This window comes from Ranitomeya imitator, chromosome 5, assembly GCF_032444005.1.
Source record: "Ranitomeya imitator isolate aRanImi1 chromosome 5, aRanImi1.pri, whole genome shotgun sequence".
NCBI classification, from domain to species: domain Eukaryota; kingdom Metazoa; phylum Chordata; class Amphibia; order Anura; family Dendrobatidae; genus Ranitomeya; species Ranitomeya imitator.
In genome coordinates, this window is record NC_091286.1 from 151,744,712 (window position 1) to 151,758,069 (window position 13,358).

General features: G+C 42.4%; 1 protein-coding gene across 2 annotated transcripts in view; it reads right to left on the reverse strand.

The window, feature by feature from the left end:
• Window positions 1-3,333: 3,333 nt before the first annotated feature.
• Window positions 3,334-13,358, reverse strand: part of SPAST (spastin) — an 88,169-nt gene continuing 78,144 nt past the window's right edge. For both annotated transcript variants that reach the window (XM_069769224.1, XM_069769223.1), the window contains 6 exons: window positions 10,834-10,913; window positions 10,099-10,141; window positions 6,253-6,332; window positions 6,066-6,136; window positions 5,546-5,586; window positions 3,334-4,721 (listed from right to left, as the gene is read on the reverse strand). In XM_069769224.1, coding sequence (XP_069625325.1) covers window positions 4,599-4,721; window positions 5,546-5,586; window positions 6,066-6,136; window positions 6,253-6,332; window positions 10,099-10,141; window positions 10,834-10,913 — 438 coding nt within the window. In that variant the 3' untranslated portion in view covers window positions 3,334-4,598. The remainder of the gene's footprint in view (window positions 4,722-5,545; window positions 5,587-6,065; window positions 6,137-6,252; window positions 6,333-10,098; window positions 10,142-10,833; window positions 10,914-13,358) is intronic.

A 13,358-nucleotide genomic window follows, 5' to 3' on the forward strand; every position in this document is an offset into this window, starting at 1 on the left:
CTCATTAGCTCTAAGAAATCTTTCTGAAGTTTGGAGTCTGCACTTTGAAATCTGGTGACCAGTCCGGTTGAACCTCCTAATGATTAAACAATCAAGTTGTCAGTGGGCTCCATGGTGTCAACTGATCTTACAATAAAACATCTTCAATAATGGGGAATCTTCTGAGGTTGCATCCAGTACAACCAAATTTAAAGAAGATTCTAAGGCCTGATATAAAATGACCATTAAACAGGTCTGGTTAGCAAAGGAAGGATTTATTAAGTGCTGTACTTTCAATCCATGCATGCAATAGTGAATGGTCACCATAAGTGCACTTAAGTGGTTTCCCCACTAGTATGCTTTTGGGGACCAATTAGAAAGGCCATGAATATCACATAGTTGGGAATCGGTCACCCGGCACTACCACTGAACAGGGGTGACCGGCTCCAGCTGGATGTAAACCACACGCAGAGCAGGACATCACCGTTCCATCCCTGTTTAGTGGCCACTCCGGCGTGCTCCTAGTCAAATTAGTATCTGTGGTTTTCTGCTACACCACAAGGTTTACAACCAGCCACTTCCTAAGTTATTTTTCAGCTGATCAGTGGGAATGAAGAGTGTCATACACTCAACCATCTGATTTTGGTGACGTATCCCAAGGATAGCTCATCAATATAACAGTAATGTACAATCCCTTGAATACAATAGAAATACTCAAAGAATGTTTCATTGACTGTGCATTCACTATTGCCAATTAACTAAACTTGTTTCTCCAAGTAAGACATTGCTTTTCTTATTGGGTATATAAACATGCAACATTTTGTTGAAAAAGTTGTTCATAGTAATAATAAAAATTGCCACTAAATGGCAAAAAAAAATCATATGCAGACTTGTGGCTTTTTGGGGGACTGGTGGGGGAATGAAACATAATCAATGCACATTTCCTGTCTAGGCAGCTGCTCAGAATATGAGGGAACACTAGTAGAGATATTGGGGTACTTATACATGTTTTGAGGGGCTGCCAGAATCATTGAAAATGAGCCAAAGTACTCATGCTGCTCAAAAGATAAGTAGCATAAATTAAGACGCTGGCTCTGCCATTTCAACCAAGTTTTATTCTGAAAAAACCCAACAGACATTTAACAGCCAGTCAAGAATCATGCTGCTCGAGTGACTCGTCCAAGAGACGAATCCCCAATGGCTTCTCCCCACTTTTCCTATACAAACACACGTAGGGAGAGCTCTTTCCATAGGGAAGGGTGGGAAGTCTCGAGAACAGCCTCTAACATGTCATCCAAGCAGCATGGCCTCCAAAAATCTTTTACATGAACTTTTTTTACAATTTAAGCTGACTGTGCATTTCACTTACATGTAGTTATCTGGTATTTTTGATGCTCCAATACTGGTAAGAATGAAGGTAATGTCTGAACTTTTTTTTTGCCAAAAAAGCCACTTTATATAACAGTAGTGGTAGGAAAAAAATACAGGGTGTCCGTAAAGTCATGGTGCACTTTTGAACAGTAATAAGATCTATTTCTAGTTTACATTTTGGCGCCCTTTCTCTGGCCCACTCATATCAGACCTGTTTATGAGGAGAGATAAGAACCAAACAAACAACACAAACTCACTTATGGTACCGTCACATTTAGCGACGCTGCAGCGATCTAGACAACGATCCCGATCACACAGACCGCTCTCCAGCGACCACCTATGCGAAGTCCCCTGGTAACCAGGGTAAACATCGGGTTACTAAGCGCAGGGCCGTGCTTAGTAACCCGATGTGTACCCTGGTTATCAACATAAACGTAAAAAAAAACACTACATACTTACATTCCGGTGTCTGTCCCCCGGCGCTGTGCTTCTCTGCACTCTCCAAGTGCCGGCCGGAAAGCAGAACACAGCGGTGACGTCACTGCTGTGCTTTCCGGCTGGCACTCACAGTCAGTGCAGAGAAACACAGCGCCGGGGGACAGACACCAGAATGTAAGTATGTAGTGTTTGTTTTTTTTTTACGTTTACGCTGGTAACCAGGGTAAACATCGGGTTACTAAGCGCGGCCCTGCGCTTAGTAACCCGATGTTTACCAGTGAAGACATCGCTGAATCAGCATCACACACGCCAATTCAGCGATGTCTGCGGGAGTCCAGCGAGGAAATAAAGTTCTGGACTTTCTGCTCCAACCAACGATGTCACAGCAGGATCCTGATCGCTGCTGCCTGTCAAACTCAATGATATCGCTAGCCAGGACGCTGCAACGTCACGGATCGCTAGCGATATCGTTCAGTGTGAAGGTACCTTTAAGATGCTGCTGAGCCCCCAGTCAGATTAACCCTTGATAAACTGAGCTCTGATTAATACACTGCCAGGTCTGTGACATCATGCAACCACAAGCTTATGCCAGCTGTGTGGTTTTCCATGCCAGTCGAGATATGGACGGTACAGAGGACAGACGGTACATATCTGTGGACATGTTCATCACCATAACATCAGAATATGAGCTGCTCAAAATCTTCATGCCTACGTTGAGTATGAATGTAACACCCCTAAAGTGAACGTGTGGTGTGGCCTGATGCATAAGGTGATCTGCCCATAAAAATGGGCCTATCGGTCTGTGACGGCAAACACGTATCTTGACATGTTGGAATTGTATGCAGTGTCACAATTTCCAGAAGGTGTCATCTTTCAACAGGACGGCGCTCCTCCACACTACGCCACCATTGTTTGTGAGTTTCTGGATAGAAATTTCCCCAGCGGTGGATAGGAAGGGTTCTGTCAAGCCATGGCCACCACGGATCCCTGGATCTGACGCCCTTAGACTTTTACTTTTGAGGTTATGTGAAGCAACATGTGTACACTGAACGTATCAACAACATTAAATCACTTAAAATAGATAATCACAGACGTTAGTCACTTTGTTACACTAGACGTCATTACCAGTGTTTGGCAAGAACTTCACTATCGTTTGGATGTGTGTAGGGCAACAAATAGAGCCAACATCGAACTGCACTGAATAGGTATGAAACTTTTTTCTTTTATTTGGAGTAGATTTCACATTTCTATCGTTTTTTTTGTTGCTTTCCAGTGACTGGTCAAAAGTGCACCATGACTTTACAGACACTGTAGAATGGTGCAAAGGAAAAGTTGAAGACAATGTCAACCATTTCAGTTTTCCCTTGAACTACTTTTTTACCCAACAGGTATTAGGTGTCAGAAAAGTCTCCAGCATCCCACAGAAGCTAGGAGTCATCATTTAGTTCAGTGGACATGAAAGTCCATTAGCATGAAGTCCTATATTTATGTTGTATAAAGTCTGCATACCCTTCTGAAGTCTAGTGGAATACAGAAAACACAAAATTGCCCATCTGTTTTATTGGGAATCCTCTTAATATAACATTCAACCTCCTGGGCAGATCATTGAGCACTACAATAGACAAACATTAGTTTCACCATAGTTTACATATATTAATTTAAACAGACAAGAAAAAAAAATCGCTCACTGCAAAAAAACAAAAACAAATAAAAGGACCTAATTTTATTCCAATGGCGCGAGAGGGAGGTAGGGGGGCTCCATTGTGTTTGTCCTTCTTGAACATGGCTGGATGTCAATAAGGATATGAAAGAAAAATATTCCTAAGTACTTTTGCAATTCAATATACACAATCTGAAAACACCAAATCATTTGCATCTGCCATTATCAGTCAGCCGTTTAGCGCACTACTTTCCAATACACATAAATAGAAGTATATTGCAAATGGGAAAAAAAAATAGTCTTGGCATCCTCTTGCTGCTTAAAGTTAAAATCGTAGAACATCCTGCAGGGCAGATACAAGGTTTGATGGTAAGAATTCAAAAACCAGAGAAAATGAAAGGTTAAACGATGTTGTGGAACAGACCTACCGCCATGCTTCAAATATTAGTGGAAACATTTCCAAAAATCTAGAACAAGTGTTCCACACTTTATCAAATGCTTTTCTTTTAATACTCACATTACAAAAGAACTACACTGCCTAGTGATGGTAACAAAGCAAGCCAGCTGCTTCAGATATTTTCTTCATGTGCTTTTAATCATCTTGGCATGTTGTGCCGCCAAACAGGTTCCTTTTGGCACATGACAGAACTCAGTGCTACAGTCGTAATCCAAAGTCTGACCCAGCGTCTTTTCTGCCCCAACAGAATCTAATGTACATGTACAAAAAAGTCACAGTTAGTAAACTACTAGAAGTGTATAAGGAGTCAGTATATTAAAAAGAAGGGCAGGCACAGAAGAACATGAACTCAAGGCACAGGTCTTCCCTTACGTAACTCCTCTGTGCACAGGCTTATGTCACTGGAAGGTTGCCATTACCCAATTTAAAGATCACTTCTGAGCACATGGAGATTTCTTCTTTCAAGCTCAACTTGGCCAACAAAAAATACCAAAGAGTTAACTGCAATCTACCGGTAAAAAATGTTTTGTTAAGATTCCCATTTACAAAGAGATTGTTCTCATCGTTAGACTTCGTGCACGCATTTCAGGGTTTACTTTTTTTAATTCTTCGCTTTAAGGTTCCTTTTGGAAATGTACACACTTGTCATAGGTTTCCAGTGTGAAGCTTGACAAAGCTCAGTAGTTCTGCCTTTCATACAGTGGTGTCACCAAATTCCTTGTTCCATCGGATGTAAGACTCCAGTGTAGCAGCACTCACACTGCACTTTATCTTCTTTAAAGAATTCTGAAAGTCAGAAAATTTGATGTTCCGCATCTGGAAAATGCAAAAAGAAATACTTCGTATAATGCATGGCGAGACATGATCGGTAACTAGTGTTCAAGGGAATCTGTCAACAGGTTTTTGCTACGCATTCTTAGAGCACCATAATGTAAGGGCAGAGACCCTGATTACAGCAATGTTGGGCTAGATTTTGCCATTTCAATACAATCAGTGTTTTATCCGCAGATGATTATCACTACAGGACAAGCTGCCTCATGCCTGCTAGTCCAACAATGCCCTCCACACCGACTAGCAGCTCAGTCATTATACTGAGCTCTGGATATATCTGCATCAGAGAAAACTGTCCATCATAACTGCTGCACCCAGTAAAATAAGTGAAACATTGCTGGGATCAGGGTCACTGTCCCTACCTCATGCTGCCATCAGATTACATAGCAAAAACCCGCTGACATTCTACTTAAAGGGAATCTGTCAACAGGTTTTTGCTACCTCACCTGAGAGTAGCAAAATGTAAGTAAAGAGACCCTGATTCCAGTGATGTATCATTTCATTTGTGCAACAGCTGTGACAATGAGAATTCTTAGAGGTAGAATGCAGCAGAGCGGAGGAAGCTAATCCCGCCCACTCAGATTGTCATTCTTCATCCTTTCCACATGGCAGCACTGATTTAACCCATTGGCTTCTCCATTACCTATTCTGTGTGCCAAGGCAGACATCATGGGTGGGTGCTAGAATGTATATAGCTTTGGTCTTCATTTAGCCCCATTGTCAATGATTATGATGTGAGTACCAGTATTTTTGTCCATAAACTATAGATTAATAGAGAAGAAAAGCTCTGCTACACTTGTTTGCCTTACCTCACTTGCAGACATATTTTTCACTTGCTCAGGTTTTAGTTCTATAAAAAAAAAAAAAAAAAAAAAAAAAAAAAGTTAGCCTGAAACTACAGCAGAAAACAAACGAATATGTTAACAGGCTATCCCGCTCTACAATAAGAAATGACTCTGGCTCCGGCGGTGTGCCCATATATCACGGACTTATGCACGTCATCAGAGGTACGAGAATCTTAAGTAACAGCTGCGGTGCCCCCACATTTATGTAACCAGCATATCAATAGTATAGGTGTTCGCTACACTAAATGCTGACATTGCAGTATAAGGAGAGAAAACAGTGGGGTTTTCTCTTTATTCTATAAAATGTTGTTATCCTCTAAACCAAACATGGTCGACCTACATAAATATACCACAGTCCAGTAGTGTGCCCACTGACAAGCAAAGTGGGTACAAGCCAAGATAGAAATGCATCACTCATTAATGAATAAAAACATTATTTAAAGGCAAGACCTATATTGCACATACGGAACATATCCACAATTACCTCTTATTGGCCCAAGAGCCGCATCTTTGGCCAGTGCAGTGATATCACTCCCAGAATATCCTTCAGACAGCCTATTGGAATAAGGAGCCTTATAAATTAGACATTTCACAGCAGTCTCTAGGAGATCACCGATCATAACTTGTACACATGAGGTGTAGAGAACTAGCAATTCTGTAATAGGACTTACCTCGCCAACTGAGTCAGTTCTTTCTGTGTCAGTGGGTTTCCTTGCTTACTTAAAAGATTTTGCAAAAGCAGCAGTCTCGTCTGTGAAGAAAAAAAAATTACATTTATGTACAAAAAACAAAACCACAACAACCGACTAGTGATGAGCGAGCATGCTCGAACGCTTGTGTGCTAATAGAGTATCTTCGGCATGCTTTAATACCATGTTAGGCTATGTGCACACGTTGCGGATTCTCTGCGGATCCGCAGCGTTTTGTGCAGTGCAGAAACGCTGCAGATCCGTAGTTGATTTACAGTACAATGTAAATCAATGAGAAAAAAAAAAAGCTGTGCACACTTTACGGAAAATCCGCTGCGGTTTAAAAGAAGTAGCATGTCACTTCTTTTTGGCAAATCTGCAGCGTTTATGTATCCATTCCATTATAGAAATCTGCAGGGGTAAAAACCGCAGCAAATCTGCAAAAAAAAAAAAAAAAAAAAAAAAAATCGCAGCAAAAACGCAACAAATCCGCAGCTGCGTTTTCTGCCAGGAGAGGCAGAATCCGCACCAGAAATTCCTAAGCCTAATCCGCAACGTGTGCACATAGCCTTAAAGTAACCATGGCTGCAAATCTCCAGGCTGATCGGCAGCTGCAAATCCTGCAGAGATTCCTTGTTTGTTACCGCAGATCAGAGCCGCCGGTGTTTATTGCACAGTCATGCAGGTGTTTGATACAAACCCCGAACTTTACTGTTCAGGTACGCCCATCACTAATCCCAACCATGGAGCAGACCTCAATCTGTGGGCAATAAAACTTTCACACTCCATATCTATGGGCTTTTCCAATATTTACGGCCACAACCGTTTCTCCCTCTCCCATACTGATAGTTCTGCTTCATGTCATTGGTCTTATTTATTGCACTATTCCTGTGTCCAGTTGTGTATAAATAGGCGACTTCAGATTTTATATTATCTATATGTATTTGTCTATGAGTAGTCTCGAAAGTATGTAATTTACCATTTTTCCAGTTAGCCATTAAAAAGGTATTAACCAATGACGACTCAAATGTTACTATTTTTCCATCTATTGGCCAACATCTATAATATAACGCTGGGAGCGTCACTCTGTCCGAAGCCTTTATAGACTGCACAAGCGCCGGCGCAGTCTGGACCCCACAGAGTGACGCTCCCAGGAGATCGCGGTATGCGTAAGCACTGAACGCACGCCGTGATCTCCAACGGAGAGGCAGGGACGCGGCAGGAGGGTGAGTATAAGCTATATTCACCTGTCTGTCCCGTTCCAGCGCTGCGTGCGGCTCCGTGTTCCGGGTCCTCTGCCTGTGACGTTCACAGTTCAGAGGGCGCGATGACGCACTTCATGAGCGCCACCCTCTGACTGAACAGTCACAGTCAGAGAGAGGACCCGGAAGAAGCGGCACGCAGCGCTGGAACGGGACAGGTGACTATAGCAAGTGTCGGGGGCCTGAGCTAGCGGCGACTCTGGCACCTGACCCCCACAGCGCGCCGGTGTCCCCGCCTGCTCAGGCCCCCCAGCACTCGGCGCCCAGCGACGTTAGGGGATTATGTTATTTTTTTTTTTTTATATATCGCAGCAACATACGGGGCATATAATACTATGGAGCATCTTATGGGGCCATCAACATTTATGGAGCAGTGTACGGGGCATATACTATGGAGCATCTTCTGGGGGCCATAAACCTTTATGGCTCAGCATACGGGGCATATACTATGGAGCATGTTATGGGGGCCATAAACCTTTATGGAGCAGCGTACGGGGCATATAATATGGAGCATCTTATGGGGCCATAAACCTTTATGGAGCAGTGTACGGGGCATAAGGATGGGAGCAGCAAATTACAGAACGGTGGCGCAGGATGGGAGCCGCACATGACAGAACGGGGGAGCAGGATGGGAGCAGCACATGACAGGATGGGGACGCAGCAGCACATGACAGGATGGAGACCATATACCAATATAAATGCTCGCCACCCGGGCGTACAACGGGCTCAATAGCTCTATCTATCTATCTATCTATCTATCTATCTATCTATCTATCTATCTATCTATCTATCTATCTATCTATCTATATATATATATTATACACATATGTACACACACACACCCACCCATCCCCCCCCCCCCCCCCGTATTTTTCAGACTAAAACGCACCCAGGTTTTAGAGGTGTAAAATAGGGAAAAAAAAAGATATTTGAATATTTGAAGCAAAAAAATGTGGTAAAATATTTAGTAACATAAATAACATACTATTATATGTGGTGTTATTATATATAATAGCATGTTATTATGTTGGAAGCTGCGGGACCAGTGTTGTGTCTGTAAAGTACTATATGAAGGGAGGGTGAGTATAAGAATGTGGGCACAGAGCTTATATTGAAAGCACCACTCCAGCACTAAAAAATAACACTGGAGTGCTGCTTTGAGATCCCATTAGAGAACTAACTCAGAGCATGTCCTGCAGATGCTATGGCATGCTGGGAGTTATAGTTCACCACAGGAGTGGCAGAGTGCTTTATTGTGTGTTGTAGTGACTAACCTTTTAATTGTGCCAGCCAGCCACACTGTGGTGAGGTAAAGAGCTGGGGCATCTCATGACCGCACAGAGCCCTCCCTCTTGTTGCCTCTCCACAGCACAGGTCATAAGAGGAAGCGTGCAGATTCTAGTGGGGAGTCTGTGCTGCCATGTGATGCTCCAGCCCACCCACTTCATGACATCACACAGGTCTTTAGGCCCAGCACTCAGCCCAGGCAGGTATGCAGCGATCTGGTCTCCCCTGGCCCCTGCTGCTGCCTCCTCACCCGGACACACAGATCTCCCCAGCTGCTGCAGGAATCCAGCACTGGGGAAACCATATGTGTCCCCTGTAAGTGAAGGACTATTCATTTGCTGCTCCCCACTCATTGCTCAGCACTGAAAGGTGGGCGGGGAAGCAGCTAATGTATATTCACTGCACTTTAATCATCGGGACCATGTGGTTTCCCCAGCTGGATTCCTGCAGCCAGCCAGGGGGACACTTTTCTGCTGCCTGCAAGTGAGATCACAGTGGATCCCACTCGCCGCTGCCCCCTCCCCTGTTACATCTGGACCATAAGACGCACCCACACGTTCCTCCCAAATTTGGAGGGGAAAAAATTGCGTCTTATGGTCAGAAAAATACGGTGTATATATATATTTATTGTTTTCTTTATTTTTCTAATTTTGCTACATTTGAACTAAAATAAAATATTTTGTGTTTGCCATACTGTGATACACCCCTCTTATTGTTCTGCAGATGGAGCAGTGTGGGGTTTTGGCTTTTTTGTAGGAAGCTGTAGTTTTTACTGCTAACAGCAGACACAGGGAGCGATCTCGCTGACAAATTCCGGTAAACTACTTACAATCTGGAAACACAGTTCCATCCATTGGTGGGAAGCGGTTAAGGGTAACCCTGCATCGATTTTTGCATAAAGAGTAGCGTAAAAGGTTACTAACATCGCTCAGCTGCAGCGCAGAAACAGTTGGAAACTAGTGATGAGCGAGTGTACTCGTTGCTCGGGTGGTCTCCGAGTATTTGTTAGTGTTCGAAGATTTAGTTTTCATTGCCACAGCTGAATGATTTACAGCTCCTAGCCAGGCTGAGTACATGTGGGGGTTGCCTGGTTGCTAAGGAATCCCCACATGTAAATCAAGCAGGCTAGTAGCTGTAAATCATCTAGCTGCGGCGATGAAAACTAAATCTCCGAGCACTAACAAATACTCGGAGGTCACCCGAGCAACGACTACACTCGCTCGTCACTATTGGACACAAAGGAATGAATTCTAACAAGAAAACAGAAAAAAATTCATACCTCTTCATTTGGCAAGGAGACGTAAACTCTTTTAGTAAATCTCCTGCAAACAGAATGAGTTAGTAAGAAATAAATGTATAGCAGAATAACGAACATGGGGAGAATCTAGCATTATTATTGAAATCTGCTTCATCCATTACAGAGCAGGTCTGCAGAGGACAAACGGAAAGGAAATCACCCACTGGGTGAAGGAGAAATCCTTCCAGAGCTGAAGCTGCGCACACACACGAGCACTAGTGAAGACCGCTACATCCGGCCACAAAACTCACACAGCGTTTATTACTGGGAATGGCAACTGAAAGATTGCAAACTTAACTTATGGCTGAATTATAAGTGCGGATCATCGCCAAACAAGCGTCTTTGAGAAATTTCATTCCCAATCGTGGGCATTTATAATCACGTAGCCAATATGACAGACGAGCAAAACGCTTGTTTGTCAGCTGATTGGAATGCTGGTTTATGGGCAGAAATTGCCTTGTTGGGTCTGAAAATTAATCAAGGCATGAAGATTGCAGACTGAAACTAACTTCACTGGTCAGCAAGGGAATGTATACCTTTATGGCAAGCTTAACATTAGAGCCATGAGCAGACAGCGCATTTAGGACTTTGTAACAGAAAATATGAGATCCTGTCTGAACAACCCCGTTACCCATTATGACACCATACTATAGCTAGCCACCATGCATATTATACATAGTATCACTTTCTGTTACAAAAAATTCAGTTTGTGTTTACCTGAGAACTGCCTCATCCAGCTCCTGAGGTCTGTTGGTTGCCCCCATAACAAGAACTCTGTCATCACCTCCAGACTGTACCTGTTTAACAACCAGGGCACATCAGAAATCAAAAAAGTATTGATGAAAAAAATAAAATAATAATATTGATGAATATAAATACATACACACATACATACACACATACATACATACATACATACATATATATATATATATACACACACACACATACACACACACACACACACGTGTCCGTGTGTGTGTGTGTGTGTGTGTGTGTGTGTGTGTGTGTGTGTGTGTGTGTGTGTTACATATATCCACAGACACACACTCAGGACATATGTTATCACTCCAGGGGTGGCAAGGACACAGCAGGAATCAGCTGTAATATGCAGTAAAGCCCATGCTGCACTGGAATGGAATTTCTTGTGCCAAAGTTTTAAATTGCCCTATATCTTTTTTTTTTTTTTAGGAATGGTGTATACCATTATTGAATCTACTTGCAACTGAAAATGAAAAAAGTTTTATAAATTAAATCCCGGGTTTAATTTTAATTACCATCTTATGATTCCCAAAGAAATGCAACAAGGTATCAAAAAGTTGTACAGTAGTGAACAAAAGTGTTTGTTTTGTTTTTTTTAAGTGTGATTATTTCTAATTCAAATGTATTTACCGAATTAAATTTTGAATTTTAAAAGGGTAGGAAAGGTTACATGTAAAGGGGAGGGGAGGGGAGAGGGAAAGGGTAACAATTTAGAGAACTCAAGTTTTAGAATGTGACATTAATAAACACTTTAAGGAGACATATGCATCATGTACAGAAATAGTATAATAAACATTATACTTGATGCAGTCATGGCCAAAAGTATTGACACCCCTGCAATTCTGTCAGATAATACTCAGTTTCTTCCTGAAAATGATTGCAAACACAAATGCTTTGGTATTATTATCTTCATTTAAATTTGTCTTAAATGAAAAAACACAAAAGAATTGTCCTAAAGCCAAATTGGATATAATTCCACACCAAACATAAAAAGGGGTGGACAAAAGCATTGGCACTGTTCAAAAAATCATGCGATGCTTCTCTAATTTGTGTAATTAACAGCACCTGTAACTTACCTGTGGCACCTAACAGGTGTTGGCAATAACTAAATCACACTTGCAGCCAGTTGACATGGATTAAAGTTGACTCAACCGCTGTCCTGTGTCCTTGTGTGTACCACATTTAGCATGGAGAAAAGAAAGAAGACCAAAGAACTGTCTGAGGACTTGAGAAACCAAATTGTGAGGAAGCATGAGCAATCTCAAGGCTACAAGTCCATCTCCAAAGACCTGAATGTTCCTGTGTCTACCGTGCGCAGTGTCATCAAGAAGTTTAAAGCCCATGGCACTGTGGCTAACCTCCCTAGATGTGGACGGAAAAGAAAAATTGACCAGGAGATTTCAACGCAAGATTGTGCGGATGTTGGTTAAAGAACCTCGACTAACATCCAAACAAGTTCAAGCTGCCCTGCAGTCCGAGGGTACAACAGTGTCAACCCATACTATCCGTCGGCGTCTGAATGAAAAGGGACTGTATGGTAGGAGACCCAGGAAGACCCCACTTCTTACCCCGAGACATAAAAAATCCAGGCTGGAGTTAGCCAAAACTCACGTGAAAAAGCCTAAAACGTTTTGGAAGAATGTTCTCTGGTCAGATGAGACAAAAGTAGAGCTTTTTGGGCAAAGGCATCAACATAGAGTTTACAGGAGAAAAAAAAAAAAAGAGGCATTCAAAGAAAAGAACACTGTCCCTACAGTCAAACATGGCGAACGTTCCCTGATGTTTTGGGGTTGCTTTGCTGCCTCTGGCACTGGACTGCTTAACCGTGAGCATGGCATTATGAAGTCTGAAGACTACCACAAATTTTGCAGCATAATGTAGGGCCCAGTGTGAGAAAGCTGGGTCTCCCTCAGAGGTCATGGGTCTTCCAGCAGGACAATGACCCAAAACACACTTCAAAAAGCACTAGAAAATGGTTTGAGAGAAAGCACTGGAGACTTCTAAGGTGGCCAGCAATGAGTCCAGAGCTGAATCCCATAGAACACCTGTGGAGAGATCTAAAAATGGCAGTTTGGAGAAGGCACCCTTCAAATATCAGGAACCTGGAGCAGTTTACCAAAGAAAAACGGTCTAAAATTCCAGCAGAGCATTGTAAGAAACTCATTGATGGTTACCGGAAGCTGTTGGTCGCAGTTATTTTGGCTAAATGATGTGCAACCAAGTATTAGGCTGAGGGTGCCAATACTTTTGTCTGGCCCATTTTTGGAGTTTTGTGTGAAATGATCAATGTTTTGCTTTTTTCTTCATTCTCTTTTGTGTTTTTTCATTTAAGACAAATTAAATGAAGATAATAGCAAAGAATTTGTGTTTGTAATCATTTTCAGGAAGAAACTGAGTATTATCTGACAGAATTGCAGGGGTGTCAATACTTTTGGCCATGACTGTATAACTGGATGTCACAAAAAAGGTCTTGACCACAC